Source organism: Syngnathoides biaculeatus, chromosome 5 (genome assembly GCF_019802595.1).
Source record: "Syngnathoides biaculeatus isolate LvHL_M chromosome 5, ASM1980259v1, whole genome shotgun sequence".
Classification (NCBI taxonomy): domain Eukaryota; kingdom Metazoa; phylum Chordata; class Actinopteri; order Syngnathiformes; family Syngnathidae; genus Syngnathoides; species Syngnathoides biaculeatus.
Genome location: NC_084644.1, coordinates 32,283,909 through 32,297,814, shown reverse-complemented (window position 1 = coordinate 32,297,814; position 13,906 = coordinate 32,283,909). Strand labels below are relative to the sequence as shown.

Genomic DNA, 13,906 nt, shown 5'->3' with positions numbered 1-13,906 from the left:
GCTTTCCATGAAAAAATGGGGAAGATGAGGAAAGCATGTCGAAAAAGGCAGAAAAAATACCAAACAATTTATTTTCATTCTATTTTATTTCTGTTTTGATACAATAGATAGGTTTCCAATGACGTCACCACCACCCTTCGACCAATCGGATAAATTAAGCATCGAAAAAAACTTAACGCTTCACTCATCACCTGTGTTCTTTGACCTCCATAACACCCAAGATGGCGTAATTGGAAATCAATCCATAGTATCAAAAGGACATGGCTATGAAAAAAGTCAAAGAAACGCTGACATGTACATTTTTTCTAATGAAACGTCGTATAGGAATTAATAATTTAAAGTTATTCGTATATAATAAGGTAATGTAATTCTGTTGCATAAACGTGCACTAACTACCTCAAAAACCTCATGTCACAGCACCACTAGTCTTGTAGGTTCCCATATTAGATGTGTCCAGCTAGTTACAAATTAATAGAATAATGTACAAGTTTATGGTCTCTGTTTGTTTGTGTGTGTGTGGGGGGGGGGAGTCCTGAAATATGTAAAAAGTTACATTTGTCTGCCGTGTATAATAGACTTCATGATTTTAAACCAGGGAGCAGAAGTCACGAGTATATGTCGTCACCAGAGCGCGACGTTTTGGCGGGATTGCTAACGTATTTGAAAATCCTTCCGTTCGGACTCCTAACAAATTTGCGGAGCAAGTAGGGAAGTATTCATCGTCGAAGGACGATATTGTGGTCAACAGGACAACGAATACTGCAGGTAAGTTGGATATTTTGAACTTAAATAGCTAGTACGTTGAGTCGTGGTGCAATTGAAGGTATTTGACCGTATTGTCGCCATTCTCGCCACTGAAGACGTGGCTAACGGCTAGTTAGCATTTCTCGTTTACGACCGTTTTGAAATACTTCGGTCAAGCTACTCGTCCGACTCTCCCTTTCCGTGTTTTTATTCCGTTTTATGTTGACGCACAAAAAAAGAACAATTGCGAGAGCTACAACAAACGATTCTTGTGTTTACGCATCGTGATGATGATGTGCTTACTTAAACAAATCCAGTGCTTTGTCTTCCACAGGGATGTCGTGGGATTTTTTTGTACCCGTGTGCGTGGGCGACCTGGTCAAGACCGGGGGAATAAACCAGTATGTCGTACAAGATGTGGTCTCTCCAAAACAGCTACCGTCCCATCTTAACAGTAAGTGGTCGTCCACAAGTAAGGACGTGTTCGGAATAATTCCCTTTGTGTGTGGAATTTTATATCATGGATTACCACTCATCGGTCAAATGTATTTTTTTTTTTACCCCATTGACATCATTCATATCAACAATACATATTCATATCTTTCTGTACAACATTGATTTATACAAACAATCCAGTTCAAAACATCATTCGACAAATAAAAATAAATGCATAAAAAAGAAAACAATCAAGAATGTTAAAGAAATGAAAGTTTGACTGGATATCTGTCATTGATTGAGAACTTGTCTTTGAAGTCAAAACAACTGGCGAGGAGATGTTAAAATGATGTAAGAATGAGGACATGTCAGCATTGGATGTAACTTCTTTCACCTCTGGATCTTTGCGTTAGGGCTATTTAGAGGAGAAAGTGTGCAAAAAGTTGGGGAAGAGACATGCACCTCTATCTGTAACCAGTCTGACCTTATTTTCTTGCTTATTTTCTACCCATTTTCATGTTTGTGTCGTTGCAGTGTGACAATCAACTTTTCTAGTATCTTAGCGAACATCTGCAGTGAAGAAAATAAGTATTTGAAAACCCTGCTATATTGCAAGTTCCCCCACTTAGAAATCATGGAGAGGTCTGAAATTTTCATCATGGGTGCATGTCCACAGTGAGAGAGATTATCTAAAAATAAAAATCCAGAAATCACTTTTTTTTTTAATTTATTTTTTTTATTTTTTAATCAAGCACCCTTTCAATACTCTCAAAGTCCAGTATTCTTCAATGATATACAAGTTCGTAAAGAAATTATCTACCCGGGTTGCCATCTTGGCTCTGGTCAATGTAAAATATTTTTTGAATACGACTACATGTAACGATTGCGTCATTCCTGTCCCTTCATTCAGTAACACCGTATCTGATCAAAGTCAAACTGCAGACATTCCATAATAAATATTGAACAAATACATTTAATTATGATAGATTTGACACGTTTTCACTAAATTGATGCTAACACTGTCCATTGTACAATGCGTCAGAGGATGCATTGCTTTTCCTGTGACCTTATTTTTCAAGTATGCATTAGGCGATAACCTTTCCACACTGCTACAAAATTGTACACTGAGTACAGTATAATTTTTCTAGGTAGTGATTCTGATTACACCTCGAGTGTGTCCTTTTCTAATATTGCATTGTTACTAATATTGCATTGATTAAAATACAGTTGCAGTCATGTCTTTCTACCTCCCTATTACTCAGGATTCAAAAGTGCATTGAGAAGCCAAGGCCCGATGTGTATCTTGGAACACTTTGACACAGCCTACAGTGTACTACAGTGAGTTTTGATTTAAGACTAACAGAGCTGCAGTATATGTCTCTTCGTGTGTGCGTGCGCAATTTTATGCATTGTATAAGCTGAAATATTTGCCGCAGGGAACTTAGTGAAATTCTGTTTGAATTGCTCAACTTGAATAATTGTATACCTTTTTATGTTATGATTATTATACTTTTCTAGTTATTTAAAATTATCTTTAAAGTTAATTTTAGTTGACTAAAAATATTAAAATCAAGGAATAATTGTTTATGAACTGTGATTTTAGTGTAAAACAATAATCGGAATTTTTTTTCCCTAGCTTTACAATTGGTATTCCTAAAATACCCAGATGTCTGTCACACCTAATTTGAAATTGAATTTGTCGAATAGAATGTGAAATGATCCAACTCAATGTGAAAATATACAATTGGAAGTTTCATTGCAGATTAAATAATTAGGCTTTACACGGTTACGATTTTTGGGTCTGATCAGCGAGTTAGAAAGAAAAAAAAAATGTGATCGCAAGATGGAGTAATGTTCACGACTTTTTCATTTATGATATTTGTCATTTATTATATATACTTGTGTACTCTATGACTTCATTTTTTTGTGTACTGTATCTTCAAAATTATTCTCTTGCATTTTAGTTAAAAGAATGATCTCTCGGGAACACACATGGACTGGCCACTGACGTGCCGGTCAGATCAAAATTACAACATGACAGAAATGAATGGCGCTAACTTACTGATCTCATCTATGACGTCATTGATCGGCTTGGCAAATTGACCCATTAAGCCAATCAGCATAAAATGCTGATACCGATTAGATTGGTGTAAAGTCTAGAAAAAAATTGCGTTCATTTTTGTAGTTTATTGCACATTTCAAACTATGCTTTTCAAATTCATTTTTTCAATGCAGAGTTTCAAATTAAAACACATTCAAATTGTTCAGTTTCCTAATTTTGGTTTAGCAATTGAAATTCAATATACATGATTGAAATTCAGTCCCTGGTTGCACGTTTCGCTATCCAGAAGCCATTGGTACAGCAAAGATCTGCAAATAATCAACACCCCCTAAAAGTGATTTATCATTACGTATGGATGACATGAAATGTCAGCAAAATACTTTGAACAGACTAGACCAACTCTATGTATCTAGGCGGAAGTTTGAAAATCCTCTCCAAGGAAATAGGACATTCCATAGGCAGATAGATGAAAAACACCATGAATGAATTAAACCTAACAGAAACACCACGCGTTCCACCAGGTGGCGATCAAGTAACATTTCATGCTTTTGCCTGTGCACAAAAGTGTGACTGGAAAAAGATTTTCAGCAAATAAAAGATACATTCTCACCAAAAATATGCAATGCCGAGGTGTATTTATGTGAGTTTACTCTTTAATTGTTTTATTTACTTTTGAAGGCATACCAACTCTGTGGATCTCAGTGTGAAAGAAGACACTCTGGATTTGTTAGTACAAGGTTAGTATTGTTCATGGTGATTATTTGAAATTACACCAAAAAGGCTGGTAGAAGTTCATTTGTTTTTGTTGCAGTTGTTAGCTCCCTGTCTACGTCCCTACCGTCATTCCTCGTCTCTGCTGCAGTCTCTGCAGAAGAGCGAAAAGAAAAGCTCAATGCTGTTAAAATGAGCGTCTTCTTACTCTGCAAAATCACTGAATGTCTTGAAAGTGATTCTTGCAGGCACAGCTTCATTACGGCGCCTGGCAAGGTATGTTAAACTTGCTAATTATGATGGGTGTTTTTTTTTTTTTTTTTTAAATTGAAATGCCTAGTGATGTAATCATGGCAGTATGGTGAACTTTCAGGTCTGGGATTATGATTTTGCATTCTGTTTGTCGGGTAATCTTGGTAGTGTTGTAGTTATATTTAAGTACTGTAAGGGTCCAGCTACAATAACACTGACACTACTTTTATAGTCACTGTCATCCTCAAAAGTAATGCGATGGGTCAGGTTGATATGAAAGTGAATGTATACACTATGTAGCAGTTGGTTATTAAGATGGAGGATTCATACATGCTAAATCCTCCAAAGACCTACAATCTTTGGTAATCTGAGGGAATTTATGGTGTAATTTGATGACAGTTTGCTTTTGTCCCAATCGAGAAATTGAAGTATTTTCACTATTTGCACAGGGTGGTAAAAAGGCAAAAACAGGCGAAGGATTCCAGCAGTGGGAAAGTGAGAGGGAGCGAGTTCTTCAGGCCCTCGTGCAGCTCCTCCAGTTAGATATCCGTTCCCTCTGGCATCTTTCCCATGTAGAGGAAGAGTTCACCAGGTACTTAATGGCATTTTGTGCCCTGAGGAAAAAGTTCACTAGTCTGTTTTTAAACCTCAGTTTGAAGAATGAAGATAATATCTGTTTGTGCTGATTATTACTGTGTATCTGTTTGACTTGCTTAATGGCCAATTTGATCATGCAAATTGTCAGCATTTTCTTCGTTTTAAATTTACTGCGTCTTCTGAAGTCGTGTTTAGTATTGAATAATTTTGTTTTTGCAGTTTGGGCAAAAAGTTTTAGAAACCTTTCTATTAATTTTGTTTCCTAAATTTGCCAGTTTGAGATTTATTCATTCAGCTGTATTGAGCTGAAGTTTGTTGTAATGATGCGCACTGTAAATTCTGTCCAAGTCCCTTGTCTTTTGCTTTCCATAGCTGTGTGACTTACTGTTGCTACAAGCTCCTTGAGAATCCCACCATAAGCCACGTAAAGACCAAACCGACCAGAGATGGTATAATCCATCTGCTTGGGTTGCTGATCAAGAAGTACAATCATCTCCTGGGTAAGGCTCAGAATTGTGTAGGCAAATTGCAGTCGTGAAACATAATTCCAGCAAAGCTACTGTAATATGGTTTGTGAGTAGGCATTTTAGAGAGTGGGGCTGTAAAGGAACTGTTATTGGAACCAATTACAGTGTTCACCAGAAATTCAGACGCTGAAAATCTTCTGCCAAAATAGCTCAAAAGCTGTAGACTGTTGGCTTCACAATTCTGAGGATCGGGGTTCAAATCCCGGCCCAGCTTGTGTGGAGTTTGCATCTTCTGCCTGTGCCTGCGTGGGTTTTCTCCGGGCACTCCAGTTTCTGCCACATCCCAAAAACATGTATTCATTGGAGACTCTAAATTGTCCTTAGGCGTGATTGTTGTCTGTCTCCATGTGCGCTGTGATTGACTGGCAACCAGTTCAGGGTGTACCCAGCCTTTGGCCCGATGACAGCTGAGATTAGCTCTGGCACTCATGCGACCCTCGTGAGGATAAGGGGCTCAGAAAATGGTATTAACAAGCAATGCCCTATAGAGCCTCCAACTTATGGGTTAGTCTGATTTACGCTTTAGCGTTAAATTCAAACTAACTTTGTCTGGAAAAGGGCACCAAGTAACTTTTTATATATACGTTATATAACATTTAGGCTTCGGGATGACACCTTTAATCAGTCTCAGCATCGTAAAGGCTGCAACGTTTCTAATGAGTTCTTGATGTACACCAGTTTTACTAATAAATTCAGAGCACAACATGGAGTGAAATTTTGTAGGGAATTTGTTGTTTACAGGAAACACACCGACAATTACAAACTACAAAAAGAAAGTAACGCTAATGGTTAAAAGGAAAATTTGGCATATCACATAAATTGGAAAAGAGGACATAATTTGGGTGGTTGCTGGGCTAGAATAATTGAGTGTGTAAGCGTTTAATGCATTGAATCAGAGTGAGTGAAAGCAAAGTTGAGATTTTGTGTGAAGCTGGTTATTTCCCCAAAACTATTAGGCACTGATGTTGTACACGATGGTAAGGATTGGAGTGTCGACACTTTCTATTCCATTTATTTGCACGAACAAATCCCTGTTGTGTAGAAGAGAATAAGCACAATGGACTTTTTTGGGGGATTGTGATAACATTGGGATATCCTGCGCGTTGTGCCCAATAGGTGCAAGTGTAAAAGTGATCCAGCTGCTGCAACACTTTGAGCAGTTGTCATCAGTGTTTGCTCAGGCTGTGTCTGTATGGAGCAAAGAATATGGAGTCAAAGCCATCATAGGAGAAGTAATAAGGTCAGTCTACAGCCTTTAAATAATTCTTCTATAATTAAGACTTTTTGGGAGGGTGGCATGAATTTCATTTTTTGCAAGCTTCGAAAACACTGTTACTGAAGTGAAGTGGAAAAAATGGAGCAATTTAATAGTCTTATCGGAAGTCAAATCGGACTAAACCCCTCTGACTACTCTGCTGGAATCCTGGCCCTTTCCTCCTGACAGAATCGATAGAACTGAGTCAGGTCTCTCTGTTGCCTTGCTCGCCATGCCTTTTCAGATCTGCCAACAAATTTTCAATGGGATTCAGGTCAGAGCTCTTGTCACTTTTGAACCATTTTGGCAGTATCTACAATTAAGGTACTAGGTCTAAAACCTTCCCTCTTTTTCATCCAGATGTAACATTGGTCATTATGGCCAAACAGCGCCACATTAGTTTCATCAGACAACAGTACATGTTTCCAGGAGTTAAGATCTTTGGCTTGGTGTCTTTTTGCAAGCTAGAATTTGGCTTTTTTGTTTCGGAGTAATGGCTTCATTCTCGATGAGTGGCCTTTCAGCCCATGTCTGTACAGGATTCGTTTCACTGTGGATAATGACATTCTTACCAGCATCGTCAGCATCTTCACGAGGTCTTTAGCTTTTTGTCTGGGGTTGATTTGCACATTTTGAACAAAACAAAACACGTTCATCTCTGGGACACAGAGCCCATCTCCTTCCTTAAAAGTGTGATGGCTGAACATTCCAATGATGACTATACTTGCATATAATTGTTTGAACAGACGAACATGGGACCTTCAAGCATCTGGAAATTGCACTCAAGGATGAGCCTCTTGTGGATCTCCACAATTCTCTGATTTCCTGTCTGATTTCTTTTGATTTTTCCCATGATTTCAAACAAAAAAGCAGAGTGTTTGAAGTGTGACCTTAAATACATCCCGAGGTGTGCAGTCAATTAAGTCAGGTTGTCAGTTAACCTACCAGGAGCTTCCCAAGCTATGACCAGGGCTTCACCATGTTCTTTAAAGACATTACTTTTTGTGTATGTAAACTTTTGACCTCGAAGAAAATAATATAAAATTAAGAAATTCTGTCGTCAAACCCTGACCCTAAAAAATTTAATAAAACTTAAAGGGGAAAGAAAAGCTTGTGGTTCTGATTTCATGATCAACCCTAAAAATTCATGCTGGCCCAAATATTGATATTTTTATCGGTCCGTGGTTTGTAAATGGAATGATATGCACTCGGGGTTCCACTCTACATACAGTAATTATATATAATTATAAAAAACAGTTTATTTCTTCCTTCTCTAAAGTTTCATGATCTCTTTTTCTGGGTTAAAAACTGATTTTTTTTTTTTTTTTTTCTTGGTGTGGGGCTAGACTAGACTGATTAAAATTAATAACCCTACAAATTTGTGTAAATTCAATCATGAGCTCGGTCATGTAGTGAATCGAACTCTTAATGTACAAACCAGTTGCATCTTAAACTATATACAAGACCAATATTTTCTATTTATCTTCAGAGAGATTGGCCAGAAGTCAAATGAGGAGCTTGCCAGGGAGGGGTCAGGAGTCAAAGCATTTTCATCTTTCCTGTCAGAACTCAGTGCTCTGGTCCCGGAGTTGCTGATCCCCAACATCAGTGTGCTTATCCCACACCTGGAAGGAGAGGTACGTCACACTGTGACTCCTTCATGCTACAAGCATTTGTCCTTTCTTTTGAATACTAATGCATTTATAAAAACATTTAGAGTCACATGATGCGTGTCGCTGTGTGCGAGGTACTGGGCGACATCTTAGTGCGTGTCCTATGTGGAGATGGTCTGGAAGAGTCCAGCAAAGCTGACCGTGATCGCTTCTTAGAGACACTGCAGGAACATCTGCATGACACGCACTCACACGTCAGGTCACGCGTATTGCAGGTGTACACGCGTATTGTCAACAGCAAGGTAAGCTCCCGAGTCATGACAGTTTGTGATGTCAGTGTTACTTAGCCGTGTTCTTCCTGTGTGTAGGCCCTGCCTCTCTGTCGGTACAGTGAGGTGATGGGCCTCGCTATTGGCAGACTAATTGACAAATCAATAAATGTGGTGAAGTGTGCCATCCAGCTGCTGGCAGCCTTTATTGCACACAACCCGTACACCTGCAAGGTAACGCCAGTCAAAATAATTTAAGATCTTGAGATTTCCATCAAAACCTCATTCAAGTCTTTTGTGACTGTCAGTTGAGCAGCACAGACCTAGAAAAAACTCTGGAGAACGAGACTGCTAAACTGAAAGAGATGAAAGCAAAGCTGACCGAGAGCACACCAGGTGAACTAAACGTTTTTTTATTTTCTTAACATATACATTAGTCTTCTTCTTGCCCAATGATGAAACCAAGGCGAATATGAGCTGACTGAACAGCAGCTGGGTTCTTTTTGCCTCAAATGACGGGTAATCTTGGCAGTGTAAGGGAGAATTCTTGCTCTGCTGTAAGGGCCCGCCTACAGTAACCTGGCTGCACCATCATTTCTCCTTTGGAAGTTTCATTGGAGTAATCATGTGGATGAAGCCCATAGTGTGCGTGCGTGCGTGCGTGCGTGCGTGCGTACGTGCGTGCATGTGTGAGTGTGCATGTGGAGAGGCCTAAAGTTCACCCAACTGTTTCCACTGTTCAGTTAGCAATGAGTTGCTTCTTTGGTAATCTGAGGGCCACATAAGTGTAGCAATACACCTCAACACAACGGGTCATGATCTGTCATTTCCTTGTGATAGATTTCTTCATCTCACTTTTAATCCAAAGCGCTCACCCCCCTGATGCACGTACGTCATTCAGCTCCTTTGTTCAGCTGCGAGAATTTAGTTTTGAAGAGCATGATGCAATGCTTCCGCTTTTAGCTGCATCAAACATTTTTGATGCATTCACTCTAAGTGCTTTGAGTCATAAAGTTACACCTGTTTCCGAGCTCAACAGAGCCCATTCAAGTTTGTGCGGGTTCATTAATGTGAGTGAAGCAGTAGTTCTTCAGAAAGCCTTTCAATATAATTGAAAAGGCTTCATAAAGACCACAATTCCACATATCTAATAAAAAGATGAAAAGGGCCGATACACCAAGATGTGACAAAATAAAAGCAAATCAGGGTATCGTGCAAATTTCCGTGGTTATCTTGGGGTACAAGTAGTTTCCATTCTTCATTTTCTGATTACAATGTTCCCCTGGTTTAGTGTGTTTTTACGGTATACTTACTTATATAATGGCTTTATAGCCCTCTCATGTGGGAATGGAGGGTTGCGGTCTCTGAACGTCCATCCATTTCTAAGCCGCTTATCCTCACAAGGGTCGCGGATGTGCAGTAGCCTATCCCAGCTATAGAGCTTTGTGAAAGTATTTGGCTCCCTTGAACTTTTCAACCTTTCGCCACATTTCAGGTGTCAAAAGATATATAAAAAAAATTTTGGTGTCAAGAATCAACAAGTGGGACACAATCGTGAAGTGGAATGAAATTTGTTGGATATTTTAAACTTTTTTTTTTTTTTTTTTTTCACAAGTAAAAACCTGAAAAGTGGGATGTGTAATATTCGGCCCCCTTGCATTAACACTTTGTAGCGCCACATTTTTCTGTAATTACAGCTGCAAGTCGCTTGGGGTATGTCTCTATCAGGTTTGCACATCAAGAGAGTGAAATTCTTGCCCATTCTTCCTTGCAAAGCAGCTCAAGCTCACTGAGGTTGGATGGAGAGCGTTTGTGAACAGCAGTCTTCAGCTCTGCCCACAGATTCTCAATTGGATTCAGGTCTGGACGTTGACTTGGCCATTCTAACACCTGGATACGTTTATTTGGGGAACCATTCCCTTGTAGATTTGACTTTATGTCTTGGATCCTTGTCCTGTTCGAAGATATATCTCCATCCCAGTCTCAGGTCTTTTGCAGACTCCAAGAGGTTTTCTTCCAGAATGGTCCTGTATTTGGCTCCATTCATCTTCCCTGTCCCTGCTGAAGAAAAGCAGGCCCAAACCATGAGGCTGCCACCACCATGTTTGACAGTGGGGATGCTTCTACGCCAAACATATCGTTTTGCATCGTGGCCAAAAAGTTCCATTTTTGTTTCATCTGACCAGACCACCTTCTTCCACATGTTTGGTGGCTCATGGCAAATGTCAAATGAGACTTTTTATGGATATCTGTGAGGAATGGCTTTCTTCTTGCCACTCTTCCATAAAAGCCAGATTTTTGCAGTGTACGACTGATTGTTGTCCTATGGACAGAGTCTCCCGCTTCAGCTGTAGATCTCTGCAGTTCATCCAGAGTGATCATGGGCCTCTTGGCTGCATCTCTGATCAGTCTTATCCTTGTTCAAGGTGAAAGTTTAGAGGGACGGCCGGGTCTTGGTAGATCTGCAGTGGTCTGATACTTTTTCCATTTCAATATGATTGCTTGCACAGTGCTCCATGAGATGTTTAAAGCTTGGGAAATCTTTTTGTATCCAAATCCGGCTTTAAACTTGTGCACAAAATTATCTCGGACCTGTTTGGTGTGTTCCTTGGTCTTCATGATGGTCTCTGTAATTTAAACAGAACCCTGTGACTATCACAGAGCAGGTGCATTTGATTACACACAGGTGGATTCCATTTGTCATCATCAGTCTATATTGGATCATTCAGAGATCCTCACTGAGCTTCTGGAGTGAGTTTGCTGCACTGAAAGTAAAGGGGCCGAATAATGCCCCACTTTTCAGGTTTTTATTTGTTGAAAAGGTTTAAAATATCCAATAAATTTCATTCCACTTCACAAATGTGTCCCACTTGTTGTTGATTCTTGACAAAGTTTTTAATTTTATGTTTGAAGCCTGAAACGTGGCGAAAAGTTCAAGTGGGCCAAATATGTTCACAACGCACTGTATATTCAGGAACTAGGCAGGCTACACACTGAACTGGTTGCCAGCCAATTGCAGGCCACATAGAAATACACAACCATTCTCACTCACAATCACACTTTTGTCTCCAATTCGTGCATGTTTTTCAGATGTGAGAGGAAACTAGAGTGCACGGGGGGAAAAAAACATTCAGGGACGGTAAAAAACAATCTAAACGCGCTTGTGCTGTTGCCACAACACTTGCACCTCATGTATCTTTGCCAATTTTACACACCACATGACCAGGCCATGCCTCTTCAATGCACATGCATATACAGAAACACTAAGTGTATAATTTATTTCTATGCATTTTGTGTGTTTAGATTTTTAAGACTAAACACCAAATGATTTTTTTTTCTTTGAATGTTTGTTTAGAGCATGTGAGACTGATAAAACTTTTTTTTTCAAAGAAATGGTCTTGCTCTTCAGGGTGGGTCTGTAAAGTATCTTGAAGAACAGGTTCAATGTAGTAGTTTACTCTTTCATCTTCTCATTGTTTGTCACTTTGTCTTTGCAGTGATTCAAGCCTCAGAGCTATGGGCCGCCATGGAGCCTGAATTGCGTGTCACTGTCGACACTGAGCTGGAGCGCTTGGGTGATTCTAAGGAGGACCAACAGGAGGAGGAGCCAGATGTTGAAGGGAAAGAGATAGAGGATGACAGGACTACAGCAGTGATGATTGCTCAGTACCTCCGGGTCAACAAGTACAGGTAACTGTCGAAGTCACCACTGTCACAATATCAGACCTAATTTTCATCAGTGACTTTTTGTTTCCTTTCACTTGTGAAGGAATGCTGTGCGTCTTTGTATTAAAGCCCACAGCTGCTTCCCGGAATCAGACATGTTTGCTTCCCTGTCCACTCTTACTCAAGAGACTGTAATGGACACACTGGGCCTCCTCTTCAAAGGTGATCCTGTTATTCACTTTGTGCGTCATTCAGCACGAATGCTCTTTGGTTGTGAACCCCATTATGATTCAATTCTTGTTTCATTATTATTGGAGGATGTTCCTTTGAGATATTTTTATGTCCTTTAATTATAATTGACAAGTTCATAATAGAAATGGGATTTTAACTGTCAGAAACCAGCAACCATTAAAACAGTGACTCATGCTACAACTCTACTTCGTGTACCCAAGAAACGTTTTCTACTTTTCATGTTTTAGATGACAATTGACTACATCAATGTGTTTTTTTTTAATTGGTGTCTTTTGTTTTCTTAAATTTGCGCCAAATATCCTTCCAGTTTGTTAACCCAGAGCCATATTTTCAAGGGAATAAACATTGACTTTATTAAGATGAACCTTACTTATTTGATGGCTATGATTTCTGAGGAAGCTTAGTTATCTAGTTAAGTTATTAAGCAAGAAGGAACTGGGCATGGCCCATGAAGATTTTTCATTTGTTTCACTGTAGGTAAAAAAACGGGAATCTCTACATGATAACCCAAAAATTTTTAAATTCTTCTTAAATTTTTGACAAAGGTATTCTCATACCGTTTCATAGGCTCCGATGAGGATACATCTGAGCATAGTCAGAACCTCCCCCCTACTCCCCAGAAAGGAGAAGATAAAGAGTCAGCAGATGCAGAGCTGAAGAAGCAAGAGAGGTTGGTGCAGTACCTCAGAGAAACAGAAACCTTTGCCCTTCAAGTGGAGAAGGCCATCTCTGTCATTAACTCCATGCTGTACCAGAAAACCACTTCAGGTGGGTTTTGAAGAGTGTTAAGAAGTTGCAAGTGTTCATGTCTCGTAACAGATTTTTTTTTCTTTTTTTTTTTTTTTTTTCTTTTCTTTTTTTTCAGTGGTCCAGGAGGCAGTGCAGTTTTGTGTCACAGTGTGTGAGTTCCGCGTCGCCAACTCTCTTAGTGGCGTGAGGAAAATGTTGCCTCTGGTTTGGTCATCTGACACTGCCATCAAAGATTCTGTTGTTCAGGCCTACAGGCGCCTCTATCTCAACCCCCAAGGAGACACCAACAGGTCCAGAAATCACTTAGGGACTTAAAAAGGGACTATTTTCTCAAATAGCCATCCTTAGCTTTATTATATACCAATGTGCTGCAATTAATCGCCAATTCAATTAACATCACTCCTAATTTTTCCTCTCTTGAAAAAAAAAAAAAAAAAACACTATGCCACTAATGATGGTTGTAAGTGCCTTTAGTCTAACATCTGATTGTGTGGTATCTGTAAAGCCAAAGTTTACAGTGTAGTGCAAAGTAAATATATAAAGACTATACAAAATGAGACCTCATATGTTTTGTAAATAAACAGTCTTAGTAAATTTGTATCTCCATAGCAACAATGTGGTACTTAAAAGGGAATAAAATGGCTTCTATTAATTAGAATGCAGTTATGATTTTTAGGTCTTCAGTCAACTGCGTCCATGTCAATATAACTTAAACTGTGGTGCTTAGTCTTGACTTTTTTTTTTTTTTTTTTTTTTTACACATAGATACTAAA

General features: G+C 39.2%; 1 protein-coding gene and 2 non-coding genes across 4 annotated transcripts in view; all 3 read left to right on the top strand.

Annotated features, from left to right (window-relative positions):
* Window positions 1-246: 246 nt before the first annotated feature.
* ncapd2 (non-SMC condensin I complex, subunit D2) overlaps window positions 247-13,906 on the top strand; it is a 37,521-nt gene continuing 23,861 nt past the window's right edge. The window contains exons 1-17 of one of the 2 annotated variants that reach the window (XM_061819689.1): window positions 247-359; window positions 596-765; window positions 1,079-1,198; window positions 2,442-2,517; window positions 3,920-3,978; window positions 4,053-4,228; window positions 4,654-4,796; window positions 5,174-5,301; window positions 6,445-6,568; window positions 8,073-8,220; window positions 8,301-8,498; window positions 8,565-8,699; window positions 8,774-8,861; window positions 11,963-12,155; window positions 12,235-12,353; window positions 12,951-13,151; window positions 13,249-13,423. In XM_061819689.1, the coding sequence (XP_061675673.1) occupies window positions 1,081-1,198; window positions 2,442-2,517; window positions 3,920-3,978; window positions 4,053-4,228; window positions 4,654-4,796; window positions 5,174-5,301; window positions 6,445-6,568; window positions 8,073-8,220; window positions 8,301-8,498; window positions 8,565-8,699; window positions 8,774-8,861; window positions 11,963-12,155; window positions 12,235-12,353; window positions 12,951-13,151; window positions 13,249-13,423 (2,081 nt within the window). In that variant the 5' untranslated portion in view covers window positions 247-359; window positions 596-765; window positions 1,079-1,080. The remainder of the gene's footprint in view (window positions 360-595; window positions 766-1,078; window positions 1,199-2,441; window positions 2,518-3,919; window positions 3,979-4,052; window positions 4,229-4,653; window positions 4,797-5,173; window positions 5,302-6,444; window positions 6,569-8,072; window positions 8,221-8,300; window positions 8,499-8,564; window positions 8,700-8,773; window positions 8,862-11,962; window positions 12,156-12,234; window positions 12,354-12,950; window positions 13,152-13,248; window positions 13,424-13,906) is intronic. The other variant, XM_061819690.1, reaches the window with a different exon arrangement.
* LOC133501550 (small nucleolar RNA U85) lies at window positions 4,287-4,580 on the top strand. Its single transcript, XR_009795224.1, has one exon. It is a non-coding gene; the product is annotated as a small nucleolar RNA U85 (small nucleolar RNA).
* On the top strand, window positions 8,913-9,244 carry LOC133501549 (small nucleolar RNA U85). The gene has a single exon (XR_009795223.1). It is a non-coding gene; the product is annotated as a small nucleolar RNA U85 (small nucleolar RNA).